This window comes from Heterodontus francisci, chromosome 3 (genome assembly GCF_036365525.1).
Source record: "Heterodontus francisci isolate sHetFra1 chromosome 3, sHetFra1.hap1, whole genome shotgun sequence".
NCBI classification, from domain to species: domain Eukaryota; kingdom Metazoa; phylum Chordata; class Chondrichthyes; order Heterodontiformes; family Heterodontidae; genus Heterodontus; species Heterodontus francisci.
In genome coordinates this window covers 130,403,071-130,420,175 of record NC_090373.1, presented here as the reverse complement: position 1 = coordinate 130,420,175, position 17,105 = coordinate 130,403,071, and the positions used below count along the sequence as shown (strand labels likewise).

General features: G+C 42.0%; 1 protein-coding gene across 1 annotated transcript in view; it reads left to right on the top strand.

The window, feature by feature from the left end:
• LOC137367142 (G-protein coupled receptor family C group 6 member A-like) overlaps window positions 1–12,978 on the top strand; it is a 32,745-nt gene extending 19,767 nt beyond the window's left edge. The window contains exons 5-8 of the mRNA XM_068028582.1: window positions 5,598–6,464; window positions 7,220–7,423; window positions 8,782–8,902; window positions 11,927–12,978. Coding sequence (XP_067884683.1) covers window positions 5,598–6,464; window positions 7,220–7,423; window positions 8,782–8,902; window positions 11,927–12,978 — 2,244 coding nt within the window. The remainder of the gene's footprint in view (window positions 1–5,597; window positions 6,465–7,219; window positions 7,424–8,781; window positions 8,903–11,926) is intronic.
• The last annotated feature ends 4,127 nt before the right edge of the window (window positions 12,979–17,105 follow it).

Below are 17,105 nucleotides of genomic sequence, written 5' to 3'. Positions count from 1 at the left end.
CCATTGGGATCTGTTCAGGGACAGATGGGACCTGTACAAGAAGGACGGGTTGCATCTAAACTGGAGGGGCACAAATATCCTGGCTGTGAGGTTTGCTAGCGTCACTCGGGAGGGTTTAAACTAGTGTGGCAGGGGGGTGGGAACCAGAGCAGTAGGACAGCAAGTGGAATAAATGAGGGGGAACTAGTAAATAAGGCCAGTAAGACTAAGAGGAAGAGCAGGCAGGGAGATGTTGCGGAGCACAGCAGGACTGGTGGTCTGAAGTGCATTTGTTTCAATGCGAGAAGTATAACAGGTAAGGCAGATGAACTTAGAGCTTGGATTAGTACTTGGAACTATGATGTTGCTATTACAGAGACTTGGTAGAGGAAAGGACAGGATTGGCAGCTAAATGTTCCAGGATTTAGAAGCTTCAGGCGGGATAGAGAGGGATGTAAAAAGGGTGGGGGAGTTGCATTACTGGTTAAGGAGAATATCACAGCTGTACTGCGGGAGGACACCTCAGAGGGGTCATGCAGTGAGGCAATATGGGTGGAGCTCAGGAATAGTAAGGGTGCAGTCACGATGTTGGGGCTTTTCTACAGGCCTCCCAACAGCCAGCGGGAGGTAGAGGAGCAGATATGTAGACAGATTTTGGAAAGATGTAAAGGTAATTGGGTTGTAGAAGTGGGTGCTTTAAACTTCCCCTATATTGACTGGGACTCACTTCGTGCCAGGAGCTTGGATGGGGCAGAGTTTGTAAGGAGCATCCAGGAGGGCTTCTTGAAACAGTATGTAGATAGTCCAACTAGGGATGGGGCCATACTGGACCTTGTATTGGGGAATGAGCCCGGCCAGGTGGTCGTAGTTTCAGCTGGGGAGCATTTCGGGAACAGTGACCATAATTCCATACGTTTTAAGGTACTTGTGGATAAGGATAAGAGTAGTCCTCGGGTGAAGGTGCTAAATTGGGGAAACGCTAATTATAACAATATTCAGCAGGAATTGAAGAATTTAGATTGGGGGCGGCTGTTTGAGGGTAAATCAACATCTGACATGCGGGAGTCTTTCAAATGTCAATTGATTAGAATCCAGGACCGGCATGTTCCTGTGAGGAAGAAGGATAAGTTTGGCAAGTTTCGGGAACCTTGGATAACGGGGGGCATTGTGAGCCTGGTCAAAAAGAAAAAGGAAGCATTCGTAAGGGCTGGAAGGCTAGGAACAGACGAATCCCTTGCGGAACATAAAGACAGTAGGAAGGAACTTAAGCAAGGAGACAGGAGCGCTAAAAGGGGTCATGAAAAGTCATTGGCAAACAGGATTAAGGAAAATCCCAAGGCTTTTTATACGTATATAAAGAGCAAGAGGATAACCAGGGAAAGGGTTGGCCCACTCAAGGACAGAGAAGGGAATCTATGTGTGGAGCCAGAGGAAATGGGCAAGGTACTAAATGAGTACTTTGCATCAGTATTCACCAAAGAGAAGGAATTGGTGGATGATGAGCCGAGGGAAGGGAGTGTAGATAGTCTCAGTCATCTCATTATCAAAAAGGAGGAGGTGTTAGGTGTCTTGCAAAGCATTAAGGTAGATAAGTCCCCAGGGCCTGATGGGATCTACCCCAGAATACTGAGGGAGGCAAGGGAAGAAATTGTTGGGGCCTTCACAGAAATCTTTGCATCCTCATTGGCTACAGGTGAGGTCTCAGAGGACTGGAGAATAGCCAATATTGTTCCTTTGTTTAAGAAGGGTAGCAAGGATAATCCAGGAAATTATAGGCCGGTGAGCCTTACGTCAGCGGTAGGGAAATTATTAGAGAAGATTCTTCGGTACAGGATTTGCTCCAATTTGGAAACAAACGAACTTATTAGCGAGAGGCAGCATGGTTTTGTGAAGGGGAGGTTGTGTCTCACTAATTTGATCGAGTTTTTTGAGGAAGTGATGAAGATGATTGATGAAGGAAGGCAGTGGATGTTATCTATATGGACTTCAGTAAAGCCTTTGACAAGGTCCCTCATGGCAGACTGGTACAAAAGGTGAAGTCACACGGGATCAGAGGTGAGCTGGCAAGATGGATATAGAACTGGCACAGTCATAGAAGACAGAGGGTAGCAGTGGAAGGGTGCTTTTCTGAATGGAGGGATGTGACTAGTGGTGTTCCGCAGGGATCAGTGCTGGGACCTTTGCTGTTTGTAGTATATATAAATGATTTGGAAGAAAATGTAGCTGGTCTGATTAGTAAGTTTGCGGACGACACAAAGTTTGGAGGAGTTGCGGATAGTGATGAGTATTGTCAGAGGATACAACAGGATGTAGATCGGTTGGAGACTCGGGCGAAGAGATGGCAGATAGAGTTTAATCCGGACAAATGTGAGGTAATGAATTTTGGAAGGTCTAATACGAGTGGGAAGTATACAGTAAATGGCAGAACCCTTAGGAGTATTGACAGGCAGAGAGATCTGGACGTACAGGTCCACAGGTCACTGAAAGTGGCAACGCAGGTGGATAAGGTAGTCAAGAAGGCATACGGCATGCTTGCCTTCATCACTCGGGGCATAGAGTATAAAAATTGGCAAGTCATGCTGCAGCTGTCCAGAACTTTGGTTAGGCCACACTTAGAATATTGCGTGCAATTCTGGTCGCCACACTACCAGAAGGATGTGGCGGCTTTGGAGAGGGTACAGAAGAGGTTTACCAGGATGTTGCCTGGTCTGGTGGGCATTAGCTATGAGGAGAGGTTGGATAAACTCGGATTGTTTTCACTGGAACGATGGAGGTGGAGGGGCGACATGATAGAGGTTTACAAAGTTATAAGCGACATGGACAGAGTGGATAGTCAGAAGCTTTTTCCCAGGGTGGAAGAGTCAGTTACTAGGGGACATAGGTTTAAGGTGAGAGGGGCAAAGTTTAGAGGTGATGTGCGTGGCAAGTTCTTTACACAGAGGGTGGTGAGTGCCTGAAACTTGCTGCCGGGGGAGGTGGTGGAAGCAGGTACGATAGCGACGTTTCAGGGGCATCTTGACAAATACATGAATAGTATGGATATAGAGGGATACGGTCCCCGGAAGTGCAGAAGGTTTTACTTTAGGCAGGCATCAAGATCAGCGCAGATCTGTGCTGTACTGTTCTTTGTTCTTCTTTGTTCACTGCTTACTTCTGGCACATGCTCCCAGCACCCAAATTAGCAACCTCACCAAAATGGTGTCTTACCTGGCCTACATGCGAAATATGCCTGCGTGGCACAAACACAATTTTGAACCTGAAACAGGACCCATGGCACCAAAAATATGGGTGTTATGTCAAATAAGGAACAGAAAGAGACAAAGAGAAATAAAGACTGGATTGAGAGGTGGTGGGGGGGGGGGGGGGGGGGGGGGGGAGGTGGGGGCGTGGGGGGAAAGACAGAAAGGAAAAGAAAACAAAATAAGGTTTTAATGTTGTTATTTCTAAAAAATCTTTCTGAAAAATTCAAACCCTGTAAGAATGAGACTCCACACTTGTAATAGATAATTTTCAGGACCATTGAGGTTGATTGGCAATAATTAACACTTATCATAAGATCATAAGAACTAGGAGCAGGAGTAGGCCGTCCGGCCCCTCGAGCCTGCTCCGCCATTCAATAAGATCATGGCTGATCTTTTTGTGGACTCAGATCCACTTACCCGCGCTCTCACCGTATCCCTTAATTCCTTTATTGTTCAAAAAGATATCTACCTTAGCTTTAAAAACGTTTACTGAAGAAGCGTCAACTACTTCACTGGGCAAGGAATTCCATAGATTAACAACCCTCTGGGTGAAGAAGTTCCTTCTTAATTCAGTCCTAAATCTGCTCCCTCTAATCTTGAAGCTATGCCCTCTTGTCCTAGCTTCACCTGCCAGTGGAAACATCCTCTCTACTTGTATCTTATCTATTCCCTTCATAATTTTATATGTTTCTATAAGATTCCCCCTCATTCTTCTGAATTCCAATGAATATAATCCCAATCTACTCAGTCTCTCCTCATAAGCCAACCCCCTCAACTCCGGAATCATTAAAGGGTACTTACACTTGTAATTACTAGCCCTAACTTTCTACAGCTAGTTTAATGAGCAATTAATATGCAAATCCAGCAAGGTCTTAAAATATAATGCAGATGCTCAGGGAGAAATGCCTTCTGTGCTAAGCAAACGATGAGTAGCATAAATTCTGGTGATTCGCAACTCATGCCTTATTTCTTAATCACCTGAATTTGCTGGCCAATTTGCATCTTAACAATAACGTGCATTGTCAACATGCCAAAATTTTTAGCAAAATTTGGCTCTATGTTTCACAGATTTTGATCTCTCTTAGATACTTCCCCAACAATGATTATATCATGTAGCAAATCTGTCATAAGGTGCTATACTCTTGTGACTTTTCTCTCTGGAAGAAACCAGCTTTTTTTCAATTTGTAGAGTATTGGAAAGTGGGATGAAGGCAACAATCATAGAAAGTTTGAGGCACAGAAAGAGGTCACTTGGCCCATCGTGTCTGTGTCGGCTGAAAAACGATCCACCTATTCTAATCCCACCTTCCAGCATTTGATCCGTAGCCCTGCAGATTACAGCACTTGAGGTACATATCCAGACTCTTTTTGAATGAGTGGAGGGTTTCTGCCTCAACTATCCATTCAGGCAGTGAGTTCCAGAGTGAGTTCCCCACCACCCTCTGGGTGAAAAAGTTTTTCCTCATCTCCCCCCTAATTTTTCTACCAATCACTTTAAATCTATGCCTCCTCGTCATTGACCCCTTCAATGAGGGAACATATACTATTGCACATTTTTTGCAACAACATGGAAGGACTTTATTGCTATCAGCAACTGCCATCACTCGCAACAGTCCTCCAAACTACTGAACAAAAACAGCAGCCTGTTCAATAATACAGTAGGATGCGTATCATTATTTATTTGTCTATAAATAGGTCCATTAAGCAGGTATCAATCCTTGAGTAAAGTTATGCTCCATGTACCATGCAGAGATCACAGATATTACTGGGAAATATATTATGATAATGGCTGTCCCTTTAAGAGATCTTTGAGTTAAAAATGCATGACCTTTTTTGCAATGTTCTTTGTCCCTTCTGAAATCTGACCTTATTTCCAAAATGGCATGGAGCTACCATTCTGTTCAAACATGCACCCGATGTTGGGACCCTCTGATTATCACAGAATCAGCAAAACTGAGAAAACCTAATATTAATTTGATTAAATGTGATTGTAGGAAGTATAGAACTAAAATAGAATTCAAAGAGAAAAAGCTGGAACGGGTGAAAAAAAAACTGAGAGTTAGTTATTCCTTTCCCAGGATTGGAGCAGGATTTACGATCTCCACCTTGACTCTGTCATGACCAAGTCCAGATTCCTTGATCAGGCTCATTAGCTATTCCTGGCAAGTTCTCAGTGCGTTTCCTGAGAGCAATCAGGAGCCCATAAATGGTTAAAGGAAATTCCAGCAGTGTTGCACCAGGGAAGTGATGGAGCAACCACTTCCACTCAAATTCAGAGGTTATTACAGGGAAAAAAACCATGCCCTTATGTGTCTAATGTGTGTATTTAACATAATCTTCATTGAACAACTTTCCTTTATTCTGAACGTTTTACAGATCAGTTCTGCATCATCTGCTCCAATCCTTAGTGATAAGGTGAGATTTTCATCTTTTTTACGCACTGTTCCAAGTGACATCCATCAGACAAAGGCCTTGGCTCGATTCACCAGCATCTCTCATTGGAACTGGATTGGGATTATCGCAATTGATGACGACTATGGCAGATCTGCAATGACTGAGTTCATTTCAAATGCACAGGACCTTAACATTTGTATTGGTTTTCAAGAACTGATTCCAACATTTGTGGCTGCTGAACAAAGTGATAAAAGCATACAGGCCTTGGTTTCAAAAATTGAAGCCAGTCCCAATGCAAGTGTTATTGTTCTCTTTGCTAAACCATCAATTGTTATTAAACTGTTCAATGAAATCATTCAGCGTAATGTTACTAGAACATGGATTGCCAGTGATGCTTGGTCCGTATCCAGAGCAGTTGCAACAATGCCGAATATTAAAAAAGTTGGAAACATATTTGGTTTTTCTTTCAAAAATGGAAACATTCCAGGCTTTCTAACACACTTAAAGAACCTAAGGCCAGGGCCTGGGGCTTTTAACAAGTTCATTGAAGAATACAAGCAACTTCGCTTTACTTGTTCAGATGAGTATCTCAATTACACAAAGACATGCAACTCAAGCTCAGAGCACTGCTCAATTCCAGACTCCTTGAAATTGGTATCACCTCTTGCTTGTATCAAACCAAATGAATCCATCGCCGATTTTGATGACAATTATTTGGTTCAAAACGTTGAGCTCGCTGGCACTTACGCAACATACTTGGCAATTAAATCAATAGCTCATGCTCTGAGGAATCTGCTCAAATGTCAAGAAGGAGCATGTCAAAAAACATTCACTTTTGCACCATGGAGGGTAGATATTTTTACTCTGATATTATTCTTATTTAACTATAAAGTAATTGTTAAATCATCCTGTAATTATACAGCAGTGCAGTGATTGATCTGATGCACATATCCTGATACTAAGTTCACTTTTGTATCTATTATATGAGTCGTCTATGAATGACAACACTCTCCATCATATGACTTTGTACTATTGTAACTACCAGGCTCCAGGATTTTGACTATACCATTCAAAGGCTCAGCATCACCAATTCAAAAGACATTGGCTAGATGTAGGTGACTGGTTCAGTGCAAAGTACTGACGTAAGAAAAGAAACACTGCTAATTCTTTAGAGAAACCTTACCTAAAAGTTAAAACATGCTTTATTCCTTCTTGCTATATTGCAAGGTCAGCTAACAAATCTACGAAGCACCTTGAGATGTGTTTCAATATGGAAAGCACTTTAGAAATGCAAACTGTTGCCATTAGTTTGCAAAAAAGTGGAAAAATGGTTAAATTACTATATTACTGGCTTTGTGTAAATAGCTTTTCCTCAGCCAATATGCATCTGAGTCCTTTGAACATAGAAATGTGAGACGTCTGCCTACAGGGAAACTCTAGAGGTGGAGGTAGTTTTCTTAGTAACTGAATTGGGGATTATTACATTTGGCAGTAGTTTTCTGCACATGCCAGATACCCAGTTAACCAAAAAATAGTAACTAGTCTCTGTATTCCCAATCCTGCCAATAAAATTGTATACTAACCATTGGTCCTTTTGTTTGCAGCTACTTGAAGTACTAAAAACAGTGAATTTCATTGAAGCAGGGAGACAGTTTTACTTTGACAAATTTGGAGATTCCATAAATGGATATGACTTGACAAAGTGGGTGATGGACAATGGCACTACACACTTTAAAACAGTTGGAGAGTACAAACTTCTGGATAAAAAAATATACATTTATGATGATACCTTCAGAAATATCACAAAGGTTTGGATTTTTTTTTGATGTGCAGTTAATTTGTTGTTGTAAGACAGTAATTTAAGATTGCTTCTGTTGCCATAAATTTTGCCAGCTTCAGAAAATCAGCATTTTACTATACAATGTAGATAGGCAAAGTAACAGCCTTAAAAGGTGTCCTCTCAAACTGTTATACCTTGACTAAGACTGAATACAAAGTAGTTGAGCAACATGGTATTTCTTTCCGAGTTCGCATTCATGCCCATACTGCAACAGGGAAAACTGTCTTGCTGCAACTTTAAACTTCAAACTATTGCCACTCTAACATCTGTAAGGTTGTGCCAAATCGCAAGTTTCCAATAAAAACAAATTCAAAAACTTGAACAGGAGAGAGCAAACCTGCACAGGGTAGTGACTCTGCTCCTTCTTATCTTGACTGAATTTGAAGAGGCCACCTTAGAACATCAAAAATGTCTTTCTTCAATAGCTTTCCACAAAAGAAAGAACTTGCAGGATGTTCAAAGTGCTTTTCAATCAAGCACAATCATTGTTGCTGTTGTATAGAGAAATGTGACAGGCTACATGTACATAAACAGCAATGAGATAAATGACCCAATAATCTGCTTTTGATGAAGTTGGTTGTGGGAGGAATGTTGCCCAGTACACCATAAGAACTCATTGCTTTTCTTTGAAAAATGCCATTGGATTTTTTGCATCCACTGGAGCAGGGAGATGGCTGTTGGTTTAATATGTCATCCAAAGGACATTGCTTCCAACAATCCAATCTTCCCTTATTACTACAGCAAAGTGTCAGCCCAGATTATATGATTGCAGTGCAGCCTGAACCTCAACCTTCTGACTCTGAGGCAAGAGTGCTAGCAGCTGAGCCAAGGCTGACCCTTAAGTAATGCAGGAAGTGATCCCTCTACACACAGTTTGTGTTTCGTGTCTGTCTTAATTTATCAAACTCATTCCTTTACAAATCCCAACTACAAACATCACATATCTGAAATTCGAACTCAAACTTCCTGGTTGTGAGTACAGTGGTTTCCAGTTGCCTGAATATGAGTTCTTAATTTAAACATATTATCTCCAGCAGAAAATGTGGAAAAATGTTAGAAAAGATAAAAGTTACCATGCACCAATACAATGGAAATTCAATCATCCTGTTCACAAGTTAATAATGTTTCTTTGAATGATTGATAAAACTTATTTCTAAAAATAAAACAAAACATACCAATAAACAAAGTGGCCACTCCTCTATGATGCAGCTGACAAAACAGTGGCCTTGGTGACTGGTGAGAGGTAAATAACTTTTAAATACAACTACTATCACATTAAATTAATGATAGTTTGGAAGAATCAACTATTAATTATGCTTTCTCTAGGCTGTGTTTTCTAACTGCTCACAGTCCTGCAAACCTGGACAAAGGAAGGACTCACATTCCTCACACAGCTGTTGCTATGGCTGTGTGCCTTGCACAGAAGGATACTACTCTGTAGATTGGGGTGAGTACTGGTTATTGTCACAGGTGGGATGGCTATCAAATAGATATCAAGCTGATCTCTAGGATCAGAAGATTGAGTTTTGAGGAAAGACCAGAGGAACTCAATATCAGAACTTAGTGCTCTAATTCCATTTCACTGCTCTTCAAAATTTTACTCTTCAAGTTTGTATCCAATTTTCTCATATGTTATGGTGGGCATGGCTTCAATTGCCACTTGTGGTAATGCCTTTCATATTCCAATAACTATTTGCATGAAAGTTTTCTTTCAACTTCCATCTTTATGCTTATAAGTAGGTGGAGGTGGTGGCACAGTGGTAATGTCACTGAACTAATAATTCAATGCCCAGACTGATGCTCCAGGGATATGGGTTCAAATCCCACCATAACAGATGGCAAAATTTATATTCAAATAATAAACCTGGAATTAAAAATCTAGTCTAATGATGACCATGAAACAACTGTTGTAAAAACCCATCTGATTCACTCATGTCCTTTAGGGAAGGAAATCTTCCACCCATACCTGCTCTGACCTACATGTGATGCCAGGCCCACAGCAATATACTTGACTTTTAAAATGGCCTAGCAAGCCACTCATTTCAAGGGCAATTCGGAATGGGCAACAAATGCTGGCCTAGCCAGCAATGCCTACATCCCACAAGCGAATAAAAAAAATTCTAATTAATGTCTCATAGTTTCAAATTGGAAATAATCATTTAATTACTATCAGAAACCTTTCCAAAACTTTAAACAGTACTTTGTTCTCCCTTAACCTTCCAGTGGATAAAGTCCTAAATGTTCAAATCGCAGAGCTCCAGAACTTGCCACACCCCTAGCCAAGCAGTTCCAGTACAGCTACAACACTGGCATCTACCCGGCAGTGTGGAAAATTGCCCAGGTATTTCCTGTACACAAAAAGCAGGACAAGTCCAAACTGGCCGATTACTGCCCCATCAGTCCACTCTCAATCATTAGTAAAGTGTGCAAAGTGTTGTCGACAGTGCTATCAAGTGGCACTTGCTTAGCAATAGCCTGCTCAGTGACGCTCAGTTTGGGTTCCGTCAGGGCCACTCAGCTCCTGTCCTCATTACAGCCTTGGTTTAAACATGGACAAAAGAGCTGAAGTCAAGAGGTGAGGTGAGAGTGACTGCCCTTGACATCAAGGCAGCATTTCACCGAATATGGCATCAAGGAGCTCTAGCAAAACTGGAAGTCAATGAAAATCGGGGGAAAACTCTCCGCTGGTTGGAATGATACCTAGCGCAAAGGAAGATGGTTGTGGTTGTTGGAGTTCAATCATCTCAGCTCCAGGATATCACTGCAGGAGTTCCTCAAGATAGTGTCGTAGGCCCAACCATCTTTAGCTGCTTCATCAATGACCTTCCTTCAATCATAAGGTCAGAAGTGTTGATGTTTTCTGATGATTGCACAATGTTCAACACCATTTGCGACGTCTCAAATACTGACTCCGTGTAGAAATGCAGCAAGACCTGGACAATATCCAGGCTTGGGCAGATAAGTAGCAAGTAACATTCGCACCACACAAGTGCCACTCAATGACCACCTCCAATAAGAGAGAATCTAACCATTTCTCTTGACATTCAATGGCATTACCACTGCTGAATCCCCCACTATCAGCATCCTGGGGGTTACCACTGACCAGAAACTGAACCGGAGTAGCCATATAAATACTGTGAATACAAGAGCAAGTCACAGACTAGGAATCCTGCGGCGAGTAACTCACCTCCTATCTCCCCAAAGCCTGTCCACCATCTACAAGGCACAAGTCAGGAGTGTGATGGAATACTCTCCACTTGCCTGGATGGGTGTAGCTCCAACAAAACTCAAGAAGCTTGACACCATCCAGGACAAAGCAGCCCATTTGATTGGCATCCCATCCACTCCGTCTTCCACCGACACACAGTGGCAAGTGTGTACCATCTACAAAATGCACTGCGGCAATGCATCAAGTCTCCTTAGTTACTCCTTCCAAACCCTTGACCTATAGCACCTAGAAGGACAAGGGCAGCAAATGGTTGGGAACACCCCTCCAAGCCACACACCATCCTGACTTGAAACTATATTGCTATTCCTTCACAGTTGCTGGGTCAAAATGCCAGAACTCCCTTCCTAATAGCACTGTTGGTATCCCTACACTACATAGAGTCATACAGCACTGAAACAGGCCCTTTGGCCCACCAAGTCTGTGCTGGCCATCAACCACCCATTTATACTAATCCTACATTAATCCCATATTCCTATCACATCCCCACCTTCCCTCAATTCTCCTACCACCTACCTACACTGGTGGCAATTTACAATGACCAATTTACCTATCAACCTGCAAGTCTTTGGCTGTGAGAGGAAACCAGAGCACCTGGCAGAAACCCATGCAGTCACAGGGAAAACTTCAAACTCCACTCAGTCAATACCCAGAACCAAACCCAGGTCACTAGAGCTGTGAGACTGCGAACCACTGCACCACTCAATGATCTGCAGAAATTCAAGGGCAGCTCACTATCACCTTCTCAAGGGCAATTAGGGATGCGCAATAAACGCTGGCCTAGCCAACAACGCCCACATCCCATGAATTAATTTAAAAAAACATATGAGTAAGTATATTAAGTGTCATAGATAAGGCAACTATGGAATACTCCTTTTATGTAGATAAGACAGTAGAACAATGGAGCATTAAGTAAATCTGATTAAAAAGCAATTTACAACTTCTTCACACAAAGTGTGATCAATATTTGAAATCATCCACAAAGCATGTTAATGGAAGCAAAGTGACACAATGCAGATTACTAGATGGATGAGTTATGGTGAACTGAATGAACATCTTCATCTACATTTATTTAGTGGTCTTGTGAATGTAATACCCTTTATCTGTATAAAATACAGAAATCCTTTATAAATCAATCACAAAATGTGGAAGAAGTTTCTGACTATTTTCTGCAAATTTTATAATTCTGTTAGTTTTTTTCCCCGTTAATTTGGGTGTCTAATGAGGATTTTTATTGCATCACAGATATGAACAACTGTTTGAAATGCTCAGATGACCAGTGGTCTGATGCTGGAAGTTCAAAATGCAATAACAGAACCATTGAATTCTTTAGATGGAACGATGGGTTTGCGATTGTCCTTGAAGTTTTTGCTTGTTTTGGAGTTATTTTAATAATTGTAATTACTATAATTTTCACACTGAATTTGAAAACTCCAGCAGTGAAGGCTGCTGGAGGTCAGCTCTGTTATGTAATACTCTTCTCATTGTTCCTTAGCTTTGTCAGTACTGCTTTTTTTATTGGCAAACCAACAAGTTACGGCTGCAACATTAGACAACCTCTCTTTGGCATAAGCTTCACTATTTGTGTTTCTTGGATTTTGATCAAATCTTTTAGGATCATTCTGGTATTTAAGTTTGATCCCGTTGTCCGTAAACAAATGAAGAAGTTGTATAAACCCATAGTAATTTTGCTAGTGTGTACTGTAATTCAAGTAATTGTTTGTGCACTGTGGTTGACACTTAAAAGACCGCGTCCTTTAATAAGTTATGATGCACCTAAAATGATTCTACTAAAATGTGAAGAAGGCTCCAATGTGGCATTTGGTGTCATGTTAGGATATATAGCTATACTTGCAATTTTTTGTTTCCTGCTCGCATTCATGGGCAGGAAGCTGCCAGATAGGTACAATGAGGCCAGGTTTATCACATTCAGCATGCTCATCTACATAATTGTATGGATTTCTTTTGTCCCTGTGTATGTCAACACTGATGATCAATATCTCCCAGCAGTTGAAGTGGTTGCAATCTTAGCATCAAACTATGGCATCCTGTGCTGCCATTTCCTTCCAAAGTGCTACATTATTTGTTTCAAGAAAGATGAAAACACTACTGATGGATACATGAAGCGTCTGAGAGAGCATTATAGTCAGCAAGATCGAGTCAATTGTTTGAAAGCTTCAGCCATCAATGTATCTATTTGGTCTATACCAGTACCTTTATCTCCACTGCAAGGGCCTTCATTTTCTCTGTTTGCTGCGAATACACCAAAGCATGAACATAATCCAACTTTCACTTGACCGTCTGTGGGAGATTGGTGTAATAGCTGGTAAGAAGGATGAGGATTCTGACTTTCTTGAGATTTTGATTAAAGACACACTGGACCAAGAATATTTAGATAACTGAAAATCAATAACTTTACCAGTTGAAAAAAAAACTTTGGAGCTGCGATTCGCAATGCAAACCAGTTGACATATTGGTGAGGGACACATGACACAACTTACCCCCAGCTATAGCTCAGAAGGTCCAAACTGGACCAAATTCAAGTATTTGCAATAAACATGAAAGGATTAGAATTTCTTTGGTTACCACCACCGTCAGGTGAAAGATATAAATACCTCATATTTAAGAACTGTATGATGTAATAATTTTAAGAGTTCTGTAAGGACTCGCTGTTAAATTATACAGGTCTTTTTTATTCTAAAGTGCTTGCTTTCAGTTGGATGGTAAAAAGGAAATATCTCAGGGCATTTACACGACAGCTACTGGCTTGAAACTGGTTAATATCGTTCAGGATCCATCCATGAACAACCCAGTTTCCAGTGCTTGTCTCTGGCTTGTTGGAGATTTAGGTCTCCTCTTTGGAAAAGAGTTCTGTGAATAACTGCATACAAACATGCACAACACTCTCTGCCAAAAATTACAAATTTAAATGTTTAGAATGTTGGAATTGGTGAATCTCTGCTCTCTAAACAAGAATTGCAAAGTGCCTAGGATGGGGAAGGTCCAACAGACCTCATGAGCACTTTGCAAATCATCTTTGGCACCTCATTAGATCTACACTCCATATGGTGCCAGACTGAAGCAGTGTGAGCTACCTCCTCTATCACTCCGCTTCATTCTGGAGCCATATTGGAAATACAATGACAATTTAGTAGTGGTACAACCATTCCATACAAATGTTAAACCTGCAAAACAAATGCACCATTACAGTTACCTTAACTCAGACGATATACTTCTTTGGCCTCCTTATCTCAAGAGACAATGGATACGCGCCTGGAGATGGTCAGTGGTTTGTGAAGCAGCGCCTGGAGTGGCTATAAAGGCCAATTCTAGAGTGACAGGCTCTTCCACAGGTGCTGCAGAGAAATTTGTTTGTCGGGGCTGTTGCACAGTTGGCTCTCCCCTTGCGCCTCTGTCTTTTTTCCTGCCAACTACTAAGTCTCTTCGACTCGCCACATTTTAGCCCCGTCTTTATGGCTGTCCGCCAGCTCTGGCGAATGCTGGCAACTGACTCCCACGACTTGTAATCAATGTCACAGGATTTCATGTCGCATTTGCAGACGTCTTTAAAGCGGAGACATGGACGGCCAGTGGGTCTGATACCAGTGGCGAGCTCGCTGTACAATGTGTCTTTGGGGATCCTGCCATCTTCCATGTGGCTCACATGGCCAAGCCATCTCAAGCACCGCTGACTCAGTAGTGTGTACAAGCTGGGGATGTTGGCCGCCTCGAGGACTTCTGTGTTGGAGATACGGTCCTGCCGCCTGATGCCACGTATTCTCCGGAGGCAGCGAAAATGGAATGAATTGAGATGTCACTCTTGGCTGGCATACGTTGTCCAGGCCTCGCTGCCATAGAGCAAGGTACTGAGGACACAGGCCTGATACACTCGGACTTTTGTGTTCCGTGTCAGTGTGCCATTTTCCCACACTCTCTTGGCCAGTCTGGACATAGCAGTGGACGCCTTTCCCATGCACTTGTTGATTTCTGCATCGAGAGACAGGTTACTGGTGATAGTTGAGCCTAGGTAGGTGAACTCTTGAACCACTTCCAGAGCGTGGTCGCCAATATTGATGGATCGAGCATTTCTGACGTCCTGCCCCATGATGTTCGTTTTCTTGAGGCTGATGGTTAGGCCAAATTCATTGCAGGCAGCCGCAAACCTGTCGATGAGACTCTGCAGACACTCTTCAGTGTGAGATGTTAAAGCAGCATCGTCAGCAAAGAGCAGTTCCCTGATGAGGACTTTCCGTACTTTGGACTTCGCTCTTAGACGGGCAAGGTTGAACAACCTGCCACCTGATCTTGCGTGGAGGAAAATTCCTTCTTCAGAGGACTTGAACGCATGTGAAAGCAGTAGGGAGAAGAAAATCCCAATAAGTGTGGGTGCGAGAACACAGCCCTGTTTCACGCCACTCAGGATTGGAAAGGGCTCTGATGAGGAGCCACCATGTTGAATTGTGCCTTTCATATTGTCATGGAATGAGGTGATGATACTTAGTAGCTTTGGTGGGCATCCAATCCTTTCTAGTAGTCTGAAGAGACCACGTCTGCTGACGAGGTCAAAGGCTTTGGTGAGATCAATGAAAGCAATGTAGAGGGGCATCTGTTGTTCACGGCATTTCTCCTGTATCTGACGAAGAGAGAACAGCATGTCAACGGTCGATCTCTCTGCACGAAAGCCACGCTGTGCCTCAGGGTAGACGCGCTCGGCCTGCTTCTGGAGCCTGTTCAGAGCGACTCGAGCAAAGACTTTCCCCACTATGCTGAGCAGGGAGATTCCACGGTAGTTGTTGCAGTCACCGCGGTCACCTTTGTTTTTATAGAGGGTGATGATATTGGCATCGCGCATGTCCTGGGGTACTGCTCCCTCGTCCCAGCACAGGCATAGCAGTTCATGTTGTGCTGAGAGTATAGCAGGCTTGGCACTCTTGATTATTTCAGGGTTAATTCTGTCCTTCCCAGGGGCTTTTCCGCTGGCTAGAGAATCAATGGCATCACTGAGTTCCGATTTGGCTGGCTGTATGTCCAGCTCATCCATGACTGGTAGAAGCTGGGCTGCATTGAGGGCAGTCTCAGTGACAGCATTCTCCCTGGAGTACAGTTCTAGGTAGTGCTCAACAGAGCGGTCCATTTGTTTGTGTTGGTCAGTGATTATGTCCCCTGATTTAGATTTGAGGGGGGCGATCTTCTTGATGGTTGGCCCAAGAGCTCTAGTAAAATTAAAATACCACATGTGCTGAACTTTCCTTTCTTGATGAGAACTGAAGATTTATAATTAGCTTTTTATCTGTTTCATGATTGCAGCTCAGATCAGTTCAAACATAGAAGTTGAGAGCTACTTGGAACTACAAACAAAATAGCTTATTATTTAAAATGGAAAAGAAAAGCTGCAATAGCTGGAAATCTGAAATAAAAACAGAAAACGCTGAGAACTCACAGCAGGTCAGCTAGAGCCTGAAAATAGAAAAGACAATAATTCTGTACCATTTATACTACACCATTTGCAGCTATAATAAAAATGGGACCCGAGATGTGACTGGAATCTCACAGTATCCCCTGTTTTTCATAAAACAAACACAATATGGCTGTAATTTTCCAGCTAAGCACATGTTGGGGTGCAGAACCTCCCCCACTGAAAACATATCAGAAAAATCCCATGATCTTCGGATATGCATCAGTAGCGGCTGAGGTTCCCCACAACTAGCATGTCTTCAGAAAATTAGCTCCACTAGCAGAAGATTTCCCTTGTTCACAATTTATAATTGAGTCTTAAATATATTCTTCATACTATCTTTCATGTAATCTAGTTGTGAAAGCATTACGTATCAAATTAATTTCAGCAATATTGATTGGTTCAATTAATATTTCCATGTGATAGTACTGGGTGGTTTGCTTTCTCAATTGTCAATAATGGAAAATGTTTTGACATTTCTCAATGAATTATCAGACTTAATGGATAAATCTGTTGCTGGGGTTTGCCAACAACAAATGCCCGTCAGTTTATATGCTCTCAATATTAGCTGAGACTTCATTTTTCATTGCCCAACTAGGATAAAATTAGATGAGGCAAACCTTTAAAATTCTGTTTAAATGTACAATTTTGGTCATTCTGGATCATAACCCTTTGCATGTATAAAGCAGTTTAATTTATGTTAAGGATCACAAATTTAAAAATGTGCTATATATTCCTATAAAGGATTTAACAAGATTCAATGCCAAACATAGGCAGTCCATATCACTGCAAAATCTACTATTGTTCAGAGAGTAGCACTCTTGTTGACATTCATGTTAATGTCCTCAAAGAGATTTCCTAATATTCTATCAATGTGAGTCAGAGCTCACATATAGTAGCACTGTGAATCTGAGATCTTATCAAATCCAGAGAGACACTGAGGTCTCAGTAAGAAGTTGTGAGTGTCTG